Here is a 19,831-nt window from a genome sequence, read left to right as displayed (position 1 = left end):
CGTCTCTTCCTCTGACTGCACTTCTCCGCCCCCCAGCTCATCCTGGTGGCCAGCGACTTGGGCCAGCCGGTGCCTTATGAGACTATGCAGCCACTGCTGGTGGCCCTGGAGGACATCGATGACAACGAACCCCTCTTCGTGAGGCCTCCGGTGAGCTCACCCATCCCCTGCACTGGTCACCCACACAGGGACTCACCTGCCTGCAAGCACACACTTTCCTGTGCACACTGTGCCGTAGACACACGTGGTTACACGTGGAAACTGCACAGCACTTCACAGAATATTTATTGAGCAGCTACTAGGTCAAGGCATTATCCAGCAGTCAAAAAAGCAGACCAAAAAAAAAAAAAAAAAAGCCAAAAAAGCTGACAAAAATGCCTGACTCGTGGAGCTGGTGTTCCCATGTTTGTATACGCGCTCACACAAGAAGCCTGAAAATCAGTTCTGCTTTAGCGAGCTGGGGCTGAACCTCTTCATGTGGACTCAGACTCTCTAACTTGGTGGTTTTTTCTTCTTGCGTGCACCTAGGATGTAATGTTCCCTGGAGACCGTGTGCGTGCGTGCGTGCGTGTGTGTGAGAGAGACAGAGAGAGAGCACGCTCAAGTTCATGCCCTCCTCATTCAAACATCCATCTAAGTGCTGGGAGACTTCAGAGAACGTGCCAAGCTCAGCCCTGCCCTCATGGCGGATGTCACGGGTGACACTCCCTGAGGGCAGAGCTGGAGTGTCTCCAGCCCAGCCCTTGCTCCCTTGAGGTTACAGCAATTTCTCTCGCCCCACAAGGCCTGGGCAAAAAATTCCCTCAGCACCCACAAAAACACTGCCTAGGGCCCTCTGGCAGGAGCCAGGAGCTCAGGCCTTCCCTTGGCCTCCCACGACCTCCCTCTCCCCCTGCAGAAAGGCAGCCCCCAGTACCAGTTGATGACAGTTCCCGAGCACTCACCACGTGGCACCCTCGTGGGCAACGTGACAGGCGCTGTGGACGCAGACGAGGGCCCCAACGCCATCGTGTACTACTTCATCGCAGGTGAGGCCTGACGGGGCTAGTGCCTACCTACCCTGGGGCTGGAGATGACCCAAATATGCCCCCGCCCTGCCCCTCACGCTGTGCCATGGTCCCCCCCTCAGCCGGCGACGAAGAGAAGAACTTCCAGCTGCAGCCCGACGGGCGTCTGCTGGTGCTGCGGGACCTGGACAGGGAGCGCGAAGCTGTCTTCTCCTTCATCGTCAAGGCCTCAAGCAATCGCAGCTGGACACCTCCCCGGGGGCACTCCCTAGCCCTGGACCTGGTCACTGACCTCACCCTGCAGGAAGTGCGTGTCGTGCTGGAGGACATCAACGACCAGCCACCACGCTTCACCAAGGCTGAGTACACTGCAGGTGCAGGGACCAGAGCCTGGGCCTGGGGTGTGGGATGGCCTCTGCTCTGCCGCTTACACCCGCTTGCCCGTTCCTGCAGGAGTGGCCACCGACGCTAAAATGGGCTCAGAGTTGATCCAAGTGCTGGCCCTGGATGCAGATATTGGCAACAACAGCCTCGTCTTCTACAGCATCCTGGCCATCCACTACTTCCGGGCCTTTGCCAATGACTCTGAGGATGTGGGCCAGGTCTTCACGATGGGTAGGGGCTCCAGCCACTTCATGGACTATCGTCTGGAGGAGATATGGTCTGTAGGGTTACCCCAGGGTATAGGTGGCCGGCCAGCCAACCAGCTATGTCAGTCCTTCCATTCGCCCACCCATCCATCCATTCATCCATCCTTCAGCCAGACAGCCAGCCAGCCATTATCTGTTAATCCTTTTATTCGTCCACCTATCTTTCGATCTATTCTCTAATCCACCTATCCATCTCTACATCTACCCACCCACTTTCTTCTCTTCTTCTTCCCATCTCCTCATCCATCCACCCACCCATCCCACTGAACAATCCATCAGTCCACCCATCCATCCATCCTCTCATTCATCCATCTGCCCACCCATCTACCCATTTGTCCGTCCGTCCGTCCATCCATCCTCCCATTCTCCTTTCCATAGATCCACCCATCTTTCCATTTGTGCACCTCACCCTCGCCTGCATCAGGCATTGCGCTAGGTAGGCACTGGGGAGCCAGAATTCTCCCCAGGTGTACAAAGCACACTTGTACGTAGAAGTATGCATGTTTGCTTGTGAATCTGCCTGTGTGGACAGCTGAGCGTCTCTTTGTTAGGTTCTAGAAGGTGTTCTAGAAGGTGTCCCAGTGGGTGTCACATTACCATACCTCCAGCTCCAGCCCCTTCCCTGCTCTTCTCTGCCCACAGCAATCAATCCAGCCTCCTTGGCCTGGCTTTCAAAGCTCCCCAGGTCTTCCTCCTAATCCCTCTTTCTGGTTTCACAGCCCCTCACTACCCTTGAGTGCACTGCGCCCACCCAGGCTGACCTGCTCACCATGGCTTCAGCCTGCTCCACGCCGTCCTCCCGTGGCCTTCACCTCCTGGAATACCACTCTGACCTCCAACTCTGCCTTCAGATATGCTCCCGCTAGCCACCCTTTGTAGTCTAGTTCATGAGCTGCCACCCCCGGTCACACAACTAGACACCATCCCTTTGTCCTCTGAGTTCGCACTGCTCTTAACCTTAATAAGCATAGAGAGGCTTGCTAAAGGTCACAAAGCTAGAAAGTGGCAGATTTTGAACCCAGGTCTACTGCCTTTTAAGAGCAGACTATGCTGTACCACTGCTGGTCATCTCTCAGCTGTGGCTGTGGAATTACGAAGCACACGTGTATGTGTAAGAGACAGAGAGGTGATACTGAGGGAACTCAGAAGCGTTCTGTAGCATCCCAGCATGGGACAGCAGAGTCCCAAACTTGTCCAAGTTGTGTTTTAATATGCAGCACGTTTAGATAAAAACTTAGAATTCTCCAGAAAAAGTGCACCACCCCCGGGCTTTCCCTACAGGGAGTGTGGATGGCATCCTGCGCACCTTCGATCTCTTCATGGCCTACAGCCCTGGCTACTTTGTAGTGGACATTGTGGCCCGAGACCTGGCAGGTCACAATGACACAGCCATCATTGGCATCTACATCCTGAGGGATGACCAGCGGGTCAAGATCGTCATTAATGAGATCCCCGACCGTGTGCGTGGCTTCGAGGAGGAGTTCATCCGCCTGCTCTCCAACATCACTGGTGCCATTGTCAACACCGATGACGTGCAGGTACCCTGCAGGAGAAGGGTTGGGGTGTGGGGCAGTGGAGGGAGAAGGGGGACCAGGCCGCAGGGACAGGGCATTGCAGAGAGGTCAGGGGTATGAAGGGGATCAGTCATTTCCTAGATGCATGGCCTTGGGAAAGTCCTTCCGGGTCTCTGGGTCTCAGTTTCCTCATCTGTAAAATGGGAGCTAATAGTAGTGCCTGGTTCAGTGACTGGCATCAAGCTTGGCCCCTGGTGAGCATCCAGTAGGGATGGGTTTACTGGCAGGGTAGGGCAGGAGAGGCTGTTAGAAGAGGCGCCCATCCCATCCCTCGCTCCTGCCACACACCCCATGATGCCCCTTCTCGCCTAGTTCCACGTGGACACGAAGGGTCGGGTGAACTTCGCACAGACAGAGCTGCTTATCCACGTGGTGAACCGCGAAACCAACCGTATCCTGGACGTGGACCGGTGGGTGGGCGTCTGTGCACAGCCTGTCTTTCGGTCTGCCTCCCTGCCCTAGAAGTCGGAGAGGGGACCCACTAAGGAGGCACGGATGACGCCATCAGGCCTGCTGTATGGGGGCTCTACCCCAGACGTGGGCAGGGCGGGTGGAGAGAACACGGTCTGGGTGTATGAGCAGAGCTCCACCCGCCGGAGCCTTACCCTCCCCATGTGTGAAATGGGAGTATTACAGCAACTGTGAGCAGCAGGCAGGAGCTTGTGTGAAGGGATGGTGAACCCTGTAAGATACAGAGCTATCCGAGCTGGGTGCGCCTTAATCTTGCAAGGCTTGGTCGGGGGTGAATGTGGGGGCAGGCCGGCCTGAGTGGGACGGGCTCTCGGGGAACGGCCGAGGATGGGAGCTGAGGCCCCTGCCCCTCGCCCAGGGTGATCCAGATGATCGATGAAAACAAGGAGCAGCTGAGGAATCTATTCCGGAACTACAACGTCCTAGACGTGCAGCCCGCCATCTCTATCCAGCTGCCCGAAGACATGTCCGCCCTGCAGGTACCCCTGGTGACACCGCCCCCACCATCCCCTTGTTGCCCCGGGTGCTCTCAGCCACTCATGCTTGGCCCTGCTGCCCTAGATGGCGACCATCGTCCTGGCCCTTCTCCTCTTCCTGGCTGCCATGCTCTTCATCCTCATGAACTGGTACTACAGGACCGTGTGAGTGACCCCTACGTGCCCTGCCTTTTGAGACAGGCTGACCAGCCCCGCTGCTGGGACAGTCAGGGAGGCAGGCAGGGCCATGAGGCCCTGAGACGCCAGCCCAGCCGCAGCCTCCTTCACCGGCCCCTCTGCTTCTTTCCAGACACAAGAGGAAGCTCAAAGCCATCGTGGCTGGCTCGGCAGGTCAGAGGGCTGTGATGGGTGGGGAGGTGGGAGGGCAGGAGGGGCCCCTGAGGGCCTAGGGTGACAGCCCGGGCCCCATAGGGCTGGCTCAGGCCCAGCTCCCCAGCCGGGTCTACCCCTCCCCCCACACCCCAACCCTTCTCCTGCAGGGAATCGCGGCTTCGTTGACATCATGGACATGCCCAACACCAACAAGTTTTCCTTTGACGGGTGAGTGAGAAGTGGTGTCCCTGAACCCGGCCGGGTGCACTTTGGGGAGACCCACCCAGGACCCAGCTGCGGTGAAGCCCCCGCTGCCTCTCAAGCACTGAGGGCATCATGGACTGGCTGAAACCTGGGGTGTGGGCGCCCCCTGCTGGGCCGGGTACCCCTCTCTCTCCACCGAGTTGGGCTCCCCACCCTGACTGGGTCCCAAGTGCCAGGGGGCGTAGGCTTTGGGCATCGGATACAGGGTGAGGACTCTGCACCAAAGCTGATCCAGATGGACACGTTGTCCTGGTTCTAGCAGGATCCTGAGGCGGGAGGACGCACCCACGGGTACCACAGGCAAGGGCCCTGCCTCTCACGGCCCTGAAGGCCCAGTCCTGTGAAAAGCACAACTACGGCCTGGGAAACGGTGGGGGGGTTAGGGGCGAGGCTTCAAGGGCATCTGTCCACTCGAGCCTGGAGTCAACCCCACTCCCCACCTGCAGGGCCAACCCCGTGTGGCTGGATCCTTTCTGCCGGAACCTGGAGCTGGCTGCCCAGGCAGAGCACGAGGATGACCTGCCGGAGAACCTGAGTGAGATCGCCGACCTGTGGAGCAGCCCCACCCGCACCCACGTGAGCCCAGGCCCGGGCCAGGCAGGGATGGGGTGGACAGTCAGGAGGGACAGGTGGAGGTAGCGTACACTCTTTGCCATCGCTGGCCAAGGAGCTGGCTGGCTGCGGGGGAACCGGTCCACTGCCCTGCACGTGTGCGTGCGCGGTCTACCTCAGCTCCAGCTAACGCGCCCCCTCTCTCCCCAGGGAACTTTTGGGCGTGAACCAGCAGCAGTCAAGCCTGATGATGACCGGTACCTGCGGGCGGCCATCCAGGAGTATGACAACATTGCCAAGCTGGGCCAGATCATTCGGGAGGGGCCCATCAAGGTGAGCCCTCCTCGCAGCTCCTGCACCCAGACCCCTGGCTGAGCTCGGACTTGCTCCAGAGGATGCAGGGAGTGGGGAGGATCCTGGGAAACAGCTTTCTCCACCTCTAGGGACTCAGCTAGACCTGCCCTCCACGGGGGCAAGAACACCGAGGCAGAGAGGGGCCAGGGCCGCGGGCTGATAAGGAGCTGCTTCAGCCTGCAGTGTCCTGGAGGCCGGGACTCTGAGATACAAGCCCACGTGGGCTCTGTCTGGCCGCCGTCACCAGGCTCTGCTCTCAGTCCTCTACCCTAGGATCAGACGCCTGTACATCCTACACTCCCAGAGTGCCTTCCGTCACCCCCACCCGAGTTAGTTATGGGAGTGAGTGATGGGCGGCGCAGGCAGGGGAGGGCCTTGGTTGGGGGTTAACACTTTCCCTCCCCCAGGGCTCGCTGCTGAAGGTGGTCCTGGAGGATTACCTGCGGCTCAAAAAGCTCTTTGCACAGCGGATGGTGCAAAAAGCCTCCTCCTGCCACTCCTCCATCTCCGAGGTAGCGGGTGGGCCGGGAGCTGTGTGCTGTGCCCCAGCCCTGGGGGTGCGCTCGCTCTCTCTCTCTCTCTCTCTCTCTCTCTCTCGTTCATCCTCCTCGGAGTCTCTGGAGATCAGCAGCTAGGGCCCAAGACTGCACTGGGTGGGGGCTCAGAGAGTCAGACGGCGGGCTCTGCTTCTGCTATCTGGGCTCCACAGTGGGCTTCCCCAGGGGTGGGTGGGTGGGTGTTGAGGCAGTGTTTCTTAGACTTCAGGAGCCCCAAGAAGATACCTTTGAGAGGTGATATCATTTTAAGAAATTGGCTGTAGGGTCAAATAGATATACATATTTATTTGCCTGCAGTGATATGTCAACACTTTAGAAAGTCAGACTTTATCTAAAAACCCAGATTTCCAGCTGGGCCAATATTCTCAACTGGAGTAGCTAAAACTGAACAGCTCCACACAGGACAAAAGTGCCATTTGTGAGCCTCTGCTCTACCTTATTAATCCCCTCCAGCTTCAACTGTGGACACTTTCCAGCTGGCCACAGTTAGGAGCTGATCCTGCTTAAGGCCAACGTGGTAACCAATCCAGATGCCACAACCGCAGTCACAGGGTCTTTATAGATCAAAGTGAATACAGGAGATCTGAAAGATTCTCATAGGAAGCCCACGCTCCGGACAACACATCTGTAGCACCAGAAGTATCCACGGCTCCCCTCTGTACCCAGTTTGAGAAACACTGCCACAGGCCGCACAGGCCTGCTGCGGCACGAGCCCAGGGGTCCTCGTGTGCAGCAGGGAGGCAACAGGCCCATAGCAGGTGGGACTCGGGGCCATCCACCTGCTCAGGGCCTGGGCCTGCCCTGAACATGTGCGGGTCCCGGCCTCTTGCAGCTGATCCAGACTGAGCTGGAAGAGGAGCCAGGGGAGCGCAGCCCCGGCCAGGGCAGCCTGCGCTTCTGCCACAAGCCACCTACGGAGCTCAGAGGGCCAGGCGGGATCCACGTGACGCACGGCAGCACGGGCACGCTGCTGGCTACCGACCTCAACAGCCTGCCCGAGGACGACCAGAAGGGCCTGGGCCGCTCGCTGGAGACGCTGACCGCCGCCGAAGCCAGCGCCTTCGAGCGCAACGCCCGCACCGAGTCCGCCAAATCCACGCCCCGGCACAAGCTTCGCGACGTGATCGTGGAGAGCCCCCTGGAGATCACAGAGCTATGACTAGATGGGGGGAGCCCCACGGGTATGAGCAGCCCAACCCCACCCCTCCCGGGGCGAGAGCAGGGGCAGGACCTCCGGGCGGGGGAGGGCCCTCCCTAGGCAGCTCTGGGCGCGCAGCCTTGGGTCGGCCCAGAAGCAGGGCCCACGTCAGCCGCTCAGATTCCACTTTTGCCAGACGCTCATTCGGCATCTGATCTCTACCTTCATAAAATGTTATTTTTTTAAGAAAACCAAACAGAAATGGTGAGTATCTGAGAACGAGGTAAGGAGGGTCACCAAGAGGCCAAGCTGGCCCTCTTCCCCTCCCACCCCGCCTCACGGCACAGGCGTCCAGCACCGGGGAGGGAGCCCAGAGCAGGCATACCCTGCCTGGCCTTGACTCTCTGACCCCAGTTCAAGTCCCAGTGCATTTCTGCCACATCCCTGGCCGGACATCCAGGTGGGGGCAGTGAGTAATCCCTGCTTCCCCACACAGACATGGTCATTGTCAGCCAACGGCATTCTCCCATTTCACTGGCTTTCCAAACGTGCCGGGCTCATAAAACGACTGATGTTCCCTTGGGTTTTGAATATAGTGTTCGTGTGTATTCCTTTTTTAAATTAAGTTATTCCCTCCATATTCTCCCCTTGGTTTTGTTCAACTGATACGCACTGAACGTTTCTGGAATGGTCTGAATTTAAAAAAAAAAAAGTCACAAGGAACCGGCAATTCACTCTGGCTCTGGTAAACCACCCGTGGGGGTGGGCCGGCGGGTTGCAGGGGTAAAGGACAGGGCAGCTCTGGACCCACCTTTGGGGGCACTCCCCTGCCCACTGCTGGCCCCAGGTGTGTCAGGGAGGACCAGATGGCATTTTCTTTCTCTGGCCAAACGGGGCCACAGGACTGCTGGGCACTTACAGGTTCACGGCCTCGGAGCGTATCAGCAGCCACTCTTCTGGCTGAGGTGTCACAGAAACACTCGGCCTCTGGTTGACAGACTTTATTGTTAAATCACAGAAATTTTAGTGCAAAACAAACAAACAAAATCGGTAAGTTCATTTAGTAGCAACTGCGCATCTTGCCGTCTCCTGGCAACTGCAAGTGGAGGAGAGGATGCAGCCAACTGGAGAGAAGGCAGGGCGACGGCTGAGGCCCCAGGCCAGCAGCCCCCCTACCTGGAAGCCAGACGCTTAGGAGCTTGTCATCCACATTTATTCGCAGGTCAGAAAGACCATCTACGGGGGAGGGGGAGGTCAGAGGGAAAGACCATCTACGGGGAGGGGGGGCGGTCAGAGGGGAGGGGGCTGTACCGCCCAGAGCAACGGCGGTGCTGAGCAGCAGGGTGGACACAAGAGCAGGCATGACGCAGTCACCACTGTCCACACGCACAAAAGCAGGCCCCCAGGACCTCCACAAAGAGCTAGCAGGTTACATTCATGCAGGTTTTTTCCCCTCCCACCCCAAACCACAGAACTCCAAACACAGCATCAACCGGGAAAGACGAATCAAAGGCTGACCCAACGGTAGCAAGCCCGGCCCCACCAGGTCTCCTGAGCGGCTGCTTCCAGCAGCTCTATTACAGTGAGGACCACATTGTTTGTTTGTTTAAAAAGCCTAATAATTATTCTGAGCCTCTCATCTTTCATATAAAACTGCCTCTGTCTGGCAGTCAGCAGGCCCACGAGGAGGGAAGGTCCCTCCTTAGAGCAGGCCTCCGGAGCCCTCAGCACCCAAGGCCCATCCAGGAGGACGGACAACCTCAGTCAAGAGGCTCTGGCTCATGCCCACAGCGAGAGCCCCGTCTCCTCCGGGTAACCACCATGCAGGGACAGACTCAAGAGACCTCCAGTGTACGGTATGTCGGCATCCATGTAGCAGGGAGGAAAGGGACACTGAAGCAGCTACGCCAGCGGCCTGCTGACAGCAACGCTAAGATGAGGGCGAGAAGAAAGGGACTGAGGGAGAGGGATCCTATCAATCATTTTTATAACAACAAAGCCAACAGATCTGTGTGTTCGTTCCCCCAGACACAAGCAGGAAAAGATGCTGCAGTTTCTCTAAGACAGACCGCGCCTTCTAGTTCCACACGTGACGCTTGCAATGCTCGACAGCCTGACAGGAGAGAGGAAACAGTTTAGTCTGCAGGTGACAAACGCTATCCCTGGCCCATTAGTGCATCAGCCGGCACCCAAAACTGGGACCCGCTATCCTGTCCCAGATCAGCCGGGATGGCACAAGATGCTAATAAAGGCCCGGGACAGCATCTCATTTAAACTCGGGATAGTAGGTGGCTATGAGTTTTGGGGACTCGTAAGGCAAGAGTCCAGAGCAGTGGATGAACAGCACCCCTGCAGGTAGGACCCCCTTCCTCTGGTTACACACCTGAGCCCCTGCCTCGAGGCCCCCAAGGCAGAACTCCTCACCCAAGAGTCAGAGGTATACATCAGCTCAGGCCAGCTCAGAAACGGGCCCGGGCACCCAGGAGAGCGACAGAAATGCACTCCACCGGTGGGCCTCACCCTCCTCCCTGCAGCGGCCCTGACGCCGGCTTACCGGTCATGAAGACCCCCCCCCACGAGGAAGTTACGCAAAAAGGAACATTAAGTAACAGAGGCTGAGCCGAAACGTCCCCACCCAGGAAAGCAGCATGGGTCACCCCGTAGTGGCTGCCCAGCCAGGAGCCAACTCCCAGGCTGCTCAAGAAGAGCTCCGCTGGGCCCTGGGTGAAGATTCAGGCCGGACGCCAGCCAGGGCAAGAGTGACCTAAGAGGCGAGGCCTCCTGCAAGAATCCGATGGGCTTTGTGCAATCCCTCGGGTGACCTCGTGCATATCTGACACTGTCACCAGGGGGCTGAAGGTGGAAGCAAAGAACACTGCAGAACATCCACTGCCACCGCTCCCTCCTCAAAGACGACAATGCAGTGAGCCCGGCTTTTGCTGGTGCCCATAAGTAAGCCTAACTGCCCCCCTGGGCCTCAGTCCCCCTCCCCTACCCAGCTCCCCACCAAAGGAGTCTGTTAGAGCAGGTTCTCCCTCGAGCTGCCTGCCTGGCGGGGGTCCTGGGGTGCAGTTGCTGAGCTACTCACGTTGCACAGGGCTGCCGACTCCATGTTCTGGCACCAGTAGCTCGGGCCCCAGACACACTTCTCAGTTCCCAAAAGAGGCTTACGGGCTGGGGGACAGACTCCAATTTTCTGTAAGGTCAAAGGAAGGGGGAAGAATTAGGTCTGCCCAGCTAATCCTTTTTCAAAACTGAGATGATTATCAGCTTCTAGAAGCAGCTAGAATCAGAGCTCTAATAAGCACTTTCCAGAAAAGGCGGGGTTGCCGAGGCAAGTGGTGGGGCCTGGATGCCTGGTTCTCCCACACACCATCCCCAGACTCTGGCCCCGGCCCCAAACCTCAGAGGAACCCTTCCAGGGTCCACGCAGCACCTCCCAGGTCACGCTGCCCAGGAACCCATACCGGCCCAACGCCGCTTACCAGGCACACAAAGGAAGGGTCCAGCACGTCCACCAGGATCTCTATGAGCACGGGCTCGTACTCCGTCACAAACTGATCACACTGTTAGGGAAACAGCAATGTGGGTCTAGGTGGGCCCAGGCAGAGTGTGGGGCGCTGGCCGTGCTCTTCTACCAGAATTCCTGGCCTTGCCAGCCCAGTGGGCCCAGGGCCTCCCTGCCTGCCCGGGTGACACACCTACCCCCACCTGCTCATGTTCTTTTCCCCCTAGTGGCTCCACTTAAGCCAACAGAGCACCTTTAAGAAAATCTCAGCGGACTCCACGCCAGAGGCAGAAATGGCTGCTTCTCCCTCAAAACTTCAACCAGCAGCACACTCAGCGAGCTACCCAGCTCCTGCATGTCCCAAGCAGGGTCTGACATTCTGGCCGAAAGCAGCCCACAGCGTACCTGCTTCTGGTACGGGTCAGGCAAGAGGCTGCAGCCTTTCTCGAGGGCAGCAAGGATCTGCTCCTTCGTGCTGTTCTTCTCCAGGCTGCGCTCCAAATAGGTCACCAGCTTCTTGCACACCTCACAGAAGCCACCGTCCTTCCGCGGCATCACGTGTGCTATGCAAGAGAGCACAGGCTCAGTGCTGGCAAGGCCCTCCCCAACCCGAGAGGGGCCGGCCGGCCTCGCGCGCACTGGGCTCACCGGTCAGCGCAGGCAGCCCCCGGCTGGAGCAGAGATGAAGCATACTGCACACCAGCTCAGGGCTCGCCTCCTGCAGGAGGATCGACAGGATGGAGCTGCCGTAAGTGTCCACCACCTCCTGGCACTCCTCGGATAAGGACGAGGGCAGCTTCGAGCACACGCTGTCCAAAGCATGAATTATTTCTTCCTGAAACACAAGAAGAGAGGCTCATGTGAGAAGATGGGAGGCTGCGTGGGGTGGGAGAGACTCTGAAAATGCTGATGTGACCAGGGAGCCAACAGCAAGGTGCTGTTTTCTCCCTCAAAGGCTAGACCTACAGAGCAGGGCAAAGAGGCTGCCTCCGGCCCCAGCCCAGAGGGATCCGCTGCTGGGAAGTGGTGGTTCCGACTCCCGGGCTGGTGTCCCATACCCACAAGGGCCAAACCCAGCTCTCGGGCTGGGTCCTCCCACCACGCCATTCTGGCTCCAGGGCCGGGAGCGCTTGCGATGGCAGCATTTCCCGAAATCCCCGTACCTCGGTCCTGTTGTTGTCAATCAGCTTGACCACCTCCTTCACCACGTACTCGCACACCTCACAGTAAATATCAGCCTTCGCCGGGACCGGATCCTTCTGTTGAAAGGGCAGAAGAATACTAACACTGAGGGCCTCGCCTCACTCCTCAGTCCTGCTCCTCTAAAGGAGTGGGGCAGAGGCCAGGACGGGCTAGCGTCACACAAAGGCCACTTCCTGCTGCATTCAGAATGGGGTGTGGCTTCCTCCCAGTGTCCAAGCCCCAGTCCCTGCTGCTCCTAGATGGTGGGAAACCTGTCCCTTTCCCCAGTCCTCTACCACCCCCCCAAAACCAGGAACAGAAGCAGTGAAACTGTCCCCCAACCCCAAAGAGCTGTCCATTCAATGTCCGTTTGCTTGCAATCACCTCATCATTCGGCATTCATTCTGGGGAGGCGAATGGGGGAGCAGGAACAGAGAGAGGATTCACTATGAGTCTACTGTTTAGAAGACAGCGTTTTAAACATGTTTCAGGTCTGCTCTTGCGTTTCAAGTCTCAGCGCCTGAGATTGCTTTTCCAGAGCCTACCGTTGATAAAACAATACTGTTGAACACAATTTTCTGTGACAGTGGCCACATTCTCTGGCCGTACCACGCAATACAGCAGCCGCTAGCCACATGAGTCTACTACTAAGCACCTGAAATGTGGCTAGTGTAACCAAGGAACTGAATTTTTCTTTTTTTTTTTTAAATGTAAGTATCACATGCGGCTAGAGTACAAGCTATAACTCTCCATCTTCTCCAGCCACTAACTCAGTCAGCAAGGTGGGCCAGAGCCTCTGAGCGTCTCGACTGGACAGGAGGGGCGGCAGCAGCGCTTCCGACTCTGCCAGACACAACCCTTGTGTGGTCCACACAGTACACGTGCCGAGAGAAGACAACAGGAGGAGACGAGACAGCTAAAGGTCAAGTGACACTGACATGGAAAGTTCTGGAACAAGAAGTGCACACACGTGCCATGTGATAAGACATCACGTGGCTGGGCGCCTGTTCTGGAAACATCAAGTTTGTACCACAGCCACAGCATGGGGAAGGAGGTGGGCGAGGCCACAGAAAGCACATCGGAAAGGTTCGGTCGGAGCCGGGCACTGAAAAATGATTTCGAATGGTGTGCTAAAAACGTAGACTTGATCCCATGAGCACCAGGGTTTATAACCAAGGAGATAAATGTACGAGGGTAGGGGGCGCTGCATCAATTTAGGGGATACTGTAAACTAATGGTAAACTAATGGTCTCAAACTCAAATACCTTTAAAAGCCAAGCAGGGAGGGCTTCCCTGGTGGCACAGTGGTTGAGAGTCCGCCTGCCGATGCAGGGGACACGGGTTCGTGCCCCGGTCCGGGAAGGTCCCACATGCCGCGGAGCGGCTGGGCCCGTGAGCCATGGCCGCCGAGCCTGCGCGTCCGGAGCCTGTGCTCCACAACGGGAGAGGCCACAACAGTGAGAGGCCAGCATACGGCCAAAAAAAAAAAGCCAAGCAGGGAGCCAAAAGAGTGTGTGCCTTGTAGGGTGTGACAATGTGGAGTGGCGGGGCATCACAAAACCAACGGCACCAGGTACCTTTATGGGCTCCACCAGCTCCAGGGCAGGGATGACGTTCTCCGAGACCACCTTGGCGGGCACCAGAGTCTTCATGGGCATCTCCTTCACCTCGTCACAGAACCCAACCAGCCCACAAATCTCCTTGGGCTGCTAAAAAGAGCACAGAAGCAGCAGTGAGAGGCAGGCCCAAACCACCACCCCCTGTCCCACGCTCTACACACAAAGTCGGGGTGCTGGAGGAACATCCTAGACCCAGTGTCAAAGCTGACTGCCCCCCAAAGAGCCCACATTAAATCTAAAGGGGCTTGTGCAAACGCAGATGCACCAGTTCCACGTGGGGAAGGAGGTCATGCAAAGCTCTGAAGAGTGATCAGACAGAACTACTATCCGCTCCAGCCGCGGAGCACCCAGGGAAGCAAAACTCCTGGCACCTTTCAAGGGCAATCGAATCAACTCCAAGGACACCTGGTCTGTTTTTCAGCTCAGCTGGCTCGCCCTCAGGAGGAGGAAGTAATAAGCTACATGTTCTTTCTAGAGGAAGAACTACGATGCCCATAAACTAACAGAAAGCCAAATGTGTTAGAAATAAAACCGTACCGGATCTTTCAGTAGCAGGACCCTTAAAATCATACATTAAGGGGAAATACTGGCTTGTTAAAAAGCCACATTCTACGTTCACAATTGCACGCGCGCACACACACACACACACACACACACACTACAAACGAAAACCCAGTCTCCCCATGTCATGAATCTTTTCAAGTCACAAGGTCTCCAGATCCCCTTTCCCCTCCAGATACCAAACCACAGAAGAACTAGATAGTTTGGACAACATCTTGACCATTTCACTACGACAATGGCCAAGAGCAAGTGAAGTATACACACTTGGTATACTTTGTAAACAAATGCAACTAGCTCTGGCCTGATGGCATTTGCTCCCACTGGCAAATCATAAAGCAGCGGGAACAGGATTGCTCAAACGGGCTCTGTTAGGGGGAAAGAGTAGCTCATGGCTATGGTTCATCTTGTTTTAACATGCGGAAGGCTCTAAAATTAAACAAGGCTGGAGAATTCTGAAAAGTATATCCTAGAAGTATCCTATCTCTGGCAGGCTTTAAGAACGGGCAAAAATCAGAAAGTGGTTGAAGATATAGCAAAAGCTTTTTAGAAAAAGGACAAAGATGAGGAGGTGTGGCTGCTTTGTCTCAGATCAGCTTTGCCGCACTAACTCCCTGAGGAGGCCTAGGTGAAAATTCAGATATTTCAACCAAAGTCCTCTCCTCTTAGACTTCATAATACCTTTGAAAATCTTTAATTCTAAAAACGGATGCCAGTACTCAAAGGAGGGCAGTGCTCAGTACAACCCCGAAAGGGCACTGGCTCGGTAAGTCTAGTCTGGGGGCTCGGTCCCCACGTGTTGCCCCCAGTGGCCTGGCTCCTGAGTTGTCTCGTGTGGCTCCAGAACCCAAAGGACCCCGTCACCCAGAGGGGCAGAAGCCATCGAGAGACTGTTTCCAGTTCTCTGGAGCCAACAGACAGGGGGACAGTCTGCTGGCTATCTGCAAAGGACTTGCTCATGCAGCAGAAGCATTTCTGGGGCGAGGAAAAACACGACCAATGACATGCAACGCTCTCCTGAATCATGACAGAAACAAGGTGTCCCACTGAAGCTGGGCCTGCACTGAAGGAAGCTGAGGCCACCGATGGTTCCCCGCCACACTGGTGGCCTGCACGTGGCTGGCTGGGCGCTGACTGCAACCAGAGTGCAAGGCTCTGCGGGCCTCATCTGCTGGGCCCCCCTAAGGGGAAGTGAGGCCCCTGGCCCCTCCCAGGGCTGAACCACACGGGAGAGATGCGGAAGCTCCCTTGCCAGCCAAGTTATTAACACGGAGAGGGAGCCTGCCTTTCCCAATCTTTCCTTGTTATCTGTCAGAGCTGACGATGCCGTACAGAAAAAGATGAGCAAAATTAACAACAAGCAGCAGCAGACCCACTACTACAAGCAAATTCCCAGCACATACCTGATCCTGCTGCTGAACAAAAAAACAGGAAATCGGAGATGAAAAAAATAAGAGAAAGGAAAGGACACAACAGTTAAGAAAAAATTAAAACAACAATAATCAAGCAGTTAACCAGGTATAAGGATGTCTGTCACCAGAAGTTTAGGTGAAATGCCCTTCCGGTCACCTGTCAGCAACCTACCTTGTTCCTACTATTGCATGCACATGGGGACCCTGAAAGCTAGTCTCTCCTTCAAGGGTCAGACCACACTGCCCCCAGAAGCCTGTTGGTGCACCATCCCCATGCCCCTAACACGCCACGGCAAAACACTGAGCAGCAGGTCCCCAGAAAACACGTTAGGAGGGGCTTTCCTTGCTCAGAAGCCAAGCCCACCACGCCTGCAAGGCCCTCACCTCAGACTGGGGATGAGCGGCCGGGAACAAGACACAGGGCTGCTCAAAACAGGGGCGTGTGTCCGAATATCTAATACACCCGGAGGGGTCAGGAATCCCCAGCCCAGGTCTCAGGGCAATCTGCCCCCAGGTGGCCGAATGCCAGCCTGGAAGGCTGGTTTGACAATGCAGGCATACCTCACTTTACTGAGCTTCACAGATTTTACAAATTGAAGGTCTGTCGCAACCCTGCTTCAAGCAAGTCTACTGGCCCCCATTGTTCCAATAAATAGCATTTCCTCACTGCATGTTTCTGCGTCACATTTTGGTAATTCTCACAATAGTTCAACTTTTTACTGCTATGACTCACTGAAGGCTTAGATGATGGTTAATGGTTTTTAGCAATGGAGTATTTTTTAATTAAGGTATGTACGTTGTTTCTTTAGACCTAATGCTACTGCACACGTAACAGACCACAGTGTGGTATACACGTAACCTTTATATGACTGGGAAGCCAAAAAATTCGTTTGACTCACTTTATTGTGATATTCACTGTACTGCAGTGGTCTGAAACCAAACCTGCAGTATCTTTGAGGTAAGCCTGTGTTATTAAAAGCCCTGCCCTTTGACTCAGCAATTCCAGTCTTAGTTACCTATCTTAAGGGAAAAACCAGGAATGCGCATGTGTATCTACTTGTCCCTGAGGAGAACAAACTCAAGGACTGTAGGCCAGTCTCAACATAGTTGGGAAGTCAGCATGACAGAGAAAAAAAGGACAACTCGCCCCTCACCCACTGCAGATCAGATCTCAGGAGGCCAGTGCATCTTCCCCATGTAAGGACGCCTTCAGACCTCCCTGCCCTGTACAGTTTGCTGCGTGGATCGAGCTGGCTTCACTGTGCTTTCTGGATATTTTCTACCTCTAATAATGAAGGAATGCCCCTACCCCCTGGATGCATGAGAAGCAAGTGCAGGAGTTACGGGCTCCAGCAGCAGCTACAGCTAACACTGCTGCAGAGTGCAGGACCAGCTCTGGGAGGCGGATGCTCCCGCCTCAGAACTCAGGCTGGAAGACAGCAATCCTCAGGCCTGGCCTAGCTACAGAGCAGACTATTCCCAAGGGTCCCAGAATGAAAGGCAGATGCTAGAAATCTGATGGCCAGCTCACATACGCACCGGCAAACCAACCACCAGGAAGCCAGCAGGGCAGTCCCGGGGGTCAGGCTACTTCAGCCTTTCCCCTACCTGGGGAAGGCAAGGGGGAGGTACTGAGTTGCAGGTGGACAGTCTGCTGGTCAAAGAGGGCTCATTCTGGCCCAATTCAGTACTTAAAGGTAAAAGGGAAACTAAACCATATAATTTTCAAAATCCTAGAAATCACAGTTTGAGACAAGGAAAAATGCTAACAAGGAGCTTCCCCTGCCACCTACCATATGCATCACCATTTGGATAGCAATTTCCGAATACTGGCTGATATAGTTCTTGCACTGGGGAGAGAGAAACAGACTGTTAGCGAAACTCACTGCTACAACAACACACCAAAACCCCACCCTTTCCAACAGTGTCAACAGGTGAGTATCAGGCAAGTTTCCAAGAGTGGAATCATCAATGCCTGCTCTGGGCAAGTCTCAATAAGATAAAAAATGGCAATCTGGTTACTCCATACCTTACAGGAAAACACGTGTGCAAAAGTGTTTTGAAAATGTTTTCCAAAGGCCCTTAGAGATGAGGTCCTCCAATCTCCTTTTATGGCCCATACTTTCCCCGAGGTCACACGGCAACTACTCAGGGGCAATTTAGAGTGAGTGTGGCTACAAGATACACTATGATGGATCCGAGATTACTTTTCAAATCCGTTCACACATTCTTGGACAGGATTATAAAGTTTAAATCCAGTATAATCCAGTTAAGTTATAATGATTTTCATAAAAATCTAGGTATTTCCTGCAGACCCTATCTGGTCATGACTGGGGAGCCTCTATACGTGAGAAAACAGGGTGATATGACAGCTCTCAGAGAGGTTAACCTGGGGAAGCCAACTGACACAGCGAATATACCAAGATACTTCAACGAGGCTAAAAGATTCACAGGTTTTAAAGAAAGTTAACAGAAAGGAACCCTTAGCTCCCAGAGCGGACTTCTTACAGCTGGCCTCCCCACGTCCAGCCTTGCAGAGGTTCATTAGTGGTCGGGTACTAAATGGCATTTTGGTTTTAGACATCAATCTCATGAGTGTGGGTAATGGGAACACGGTCCAAGACATAAACCCCCCACGGGGCTAACGAAGAGTTTCTGAGCCTGGAGGACCAACATTCACCAAAGTAAGGAAGGCATCCCGGGTGAGCCTCTTACAAGCCAGGCGCGTGGCTTCCCCTGGGCAACCACCCTGCTGGCGGCGGGGACAGCACACCTAGAATTACGAATAGACAACAGTCAGGCCTTAGAACCAGGACAGGGTTCTAAGTGGTTCTACTGTTGTTTCTTAAAGTTGTGGTGACTGCGAGAAAAAAAAAAAAAATCTTCACAAAAGTGGTCTCCTTCTCCTTCCACTATTTTGTCCCACGAGTTCTGTTGCATATCCAAACTCAATTAACCAACCAGGTATTTAAGTACCCACCACATATCTGGCTGCTTTCTGGGAACTGGGAATTGTCTGAACATCTCTTCTTCAAAGCCCTCAGGCTGGAACTTGAAATGGCGCCCCAGGAAGTGAACTTTTCTTGCCTCCCCCACTGCTGTCTCCACAGCCCAGCTCCCTGGCCCAGAACGTCCTCCGATGCCTGAGGTAAGGCTCACCATGTCGGCCATGCCAGGCCCCAGGCGGTCGCACTCCTCCTTGGCGTGGTCCACCAAGGCCTCGACAAAGCTGGAGTTGGTCCTCACAGCAGTCTGCACGTCAGTCACCATCTGAATGCAGTCCTGGCAAACGTCCCCATCAGCCTAGAGACACAGGGGCAGTTGGTCTGTAAACACTGCATATTCCTAAAAACAGCTAAGCGTGTTCAGATTCCGACATGCTCGTAACTGCAGCACCAGGGGTGAGTCCCTGAACTGTTCCTAATGTGTTTTTACAGGCTCTAAAGGGACTGACAGGTTTAAAATCAAGTGGGCATTGATTATAGTAAAGCTTAACAGGAAGGGGGAACCATCTCTGCGTCTGTTAGATATCCCGGTTCTTCAGAACCTCCATGCACAACCATCTGAACGGTGGGTTGTGGAACTGCAGAATCAAGTAAAGGAATAAGGCCCCAGTCTGAGAGCTGTACGCACACGCCGCCCCCTTTCGTGTCACAGCTCAAACCCAACCAAAGACAGGGCACGGGGCCCTGGGCAGCCAGGTCCACTGCCTCACCTTGTGCTGGGGCTTGCTGTGGGGCCCGTCCTGAGGGTAGAGGAGGAGGGGCACGTTGGCCATGAAGGGAGCCACCACCTCAGCCATATCCAGGTCCGGGATCTGATTGGACTTGAGCTGGTTCTGGTGATTCAGCTCTGCCAGGTGCTTCTGAAGAGACTCACAGAGGTTGAGAGCGGAGCACACCTCCCCGGGATGGCTCTGGGGGGAAAGAGGCACAAGTGGAAATCCTCTCCCCAGAAGGAAACAGGCCACCTGGCGCCTTCGAATTCTCCCTTTCCTCATCTCCTGGCATGACTCACGTGCGCACGCCCAGCTAACAGGCGCATCTCAAACCAAACCGCCCGACCTGCTTGGCCAGCCCCACGGCTCCATTATGACAAATGGTTCCACTCCCGGGGGTGCCAGCCACCAACATGGAAGACATGCCTAACTCCTCCCCTCCACCAGCAAGTCCAGTC

General features: G+C 55.4%; 2 protein-coding genes across 8 annotated transcripts in view; one reads left to right on the top strand and one right to left on the bottom strand.

The window, feature by feature from the left end:
- The window catches only part of CDH23 (cadherin related 23), an 86,745-nt gene extending 71,142 nt beyond the window's left edge, over window positions 1-15,603 (top strand). For 4 of the 6 annotated variants that reach the window (XM_073793509.1, XM_033841625.2, XM_073793510.1 and 1 more), the window contains 14 exons: window positions 37-150; window positions 899-1,028; window positions 1,130-1,381; window positions 1,461-1,622; window positions 2,939-3,195; window positions 3,544-3,641; window positions 4,061-4,181; window positions 4,264-4,343; window positions 4,489-4,529; window positions 4,679-4,739; window positions 5,222-5,351; window positions 5,538-5,660; window positions 6,089-6,193; window positions 7,071-15,603. In XM_073793509.1, coding sequence (XP_073649610.1) covers window positions 37-150; window positions 899-1,028; window positions 1,130-1,381; window positions 1,461-1,622; window positions 2,939-3,195; window positions 3,544-3,641; window positions 4,061-4,181; window positions 4,264-4,343; window positions 4,489-4,529; window positions 4,679-4,739; window positions 5,222-5,351; window positions 5,538-5,660; window positions 6,089-6,193; window positions 7,071-7,397 — 2,001 coding nt within the window. In that variant the 3' untranslated portion in view covers window positions 7,398-15,603. Of the gene's footprint in view, window positions 1-36; window positions 151-898; window positions 1,029-1,129; window positions 1,382-1,460; window positions 1,623-2,938; window positions 3,196-3,543; window positions 3,642-4,060; window positions 4,182-4,263; window positions 4,344-4,488; window positions 4,530-4,678; window positions 4,740-5,221; window positions 5,352-5,537; window positions 5,661-6,088; window positions 6,194-7,070 lie in introns of those variants that run through there. The other 2 variants (XM_073793508.1, XR_012326601.1) reach the window with 2 other exon arrangements.
- PSAP (prosaposin) overlaps window positions 8,363-19,831 on the bottom strand; it is a 34,093-nt gene continuing 22,624 nt past the window's right edge. The window contains exons 5-14 of one of the 2 annotated variants that reach the window (XM_033841630.2): window positions 19,371-19,571; window positions 18,815-18,958; window positions 17,449-17,505; window positions 13,644-13,775; window positions 12,048-12,143; window positions 11,533-11,719; window positions 11,290-11,447; window positions 10,862-10,942; window positions 10,465-10,572; window positions 8,363-9,489 (exon numbers count right to left, since the gene is read on the bottom strand). In XM_033841630.2, coding sequence (XP_033697521.1) covers window positions 9,454-9,489; window positions 10,465-10,572; window positions 10,862-10,942; window positions 11,290-11,447; window positions 11,533-11,719; window positions 12,048-12,143; window positions 13,644-13,775; window positions 17,449-17,505; window positions 18,815-18,958; window positions 19,371-19,571 — 1,200 coding nt within the window. In that variant the 3' untranslated portion in view covers window positions 8,363-9,453. The remainder of the gene's footprint in view (window positions 9,490-10,464; window positions 10,573-10,861; window positions 10,943-11,289; window positions 11,448-11,532; window positions 11,720-12,047; window positions 12,144-13,643; window positions 13,776-17,448; window positions 17,506-18,814; window positions 18,959-19,370; window positions 19,572-19,831) is intronic. The other variant, XM_033841631.2, reaches the window with a different exon arrangement.

Source organism: Tursiops truncatus, chromosome 16 (genome assembly GCF_011762595.2).
Source record: "Tursiops truncatus isolate mTurTru1 chromosome 16, mTurTru1.mat.Y, whole genome shotgun sequence".
In the NCBI taxonomy this organism is placed as follows: domain Eukaryota; kingdom Metazoa; phylum Chordata; class Mammalia; order Artiodactyla; family Delphinidae; genus Tursiops; species Tursiops truncatus.
Note: the sequence above shows the minus strand (reverse complement) of the source record. Positions and strands in the feature narration are given on the sequence as shown.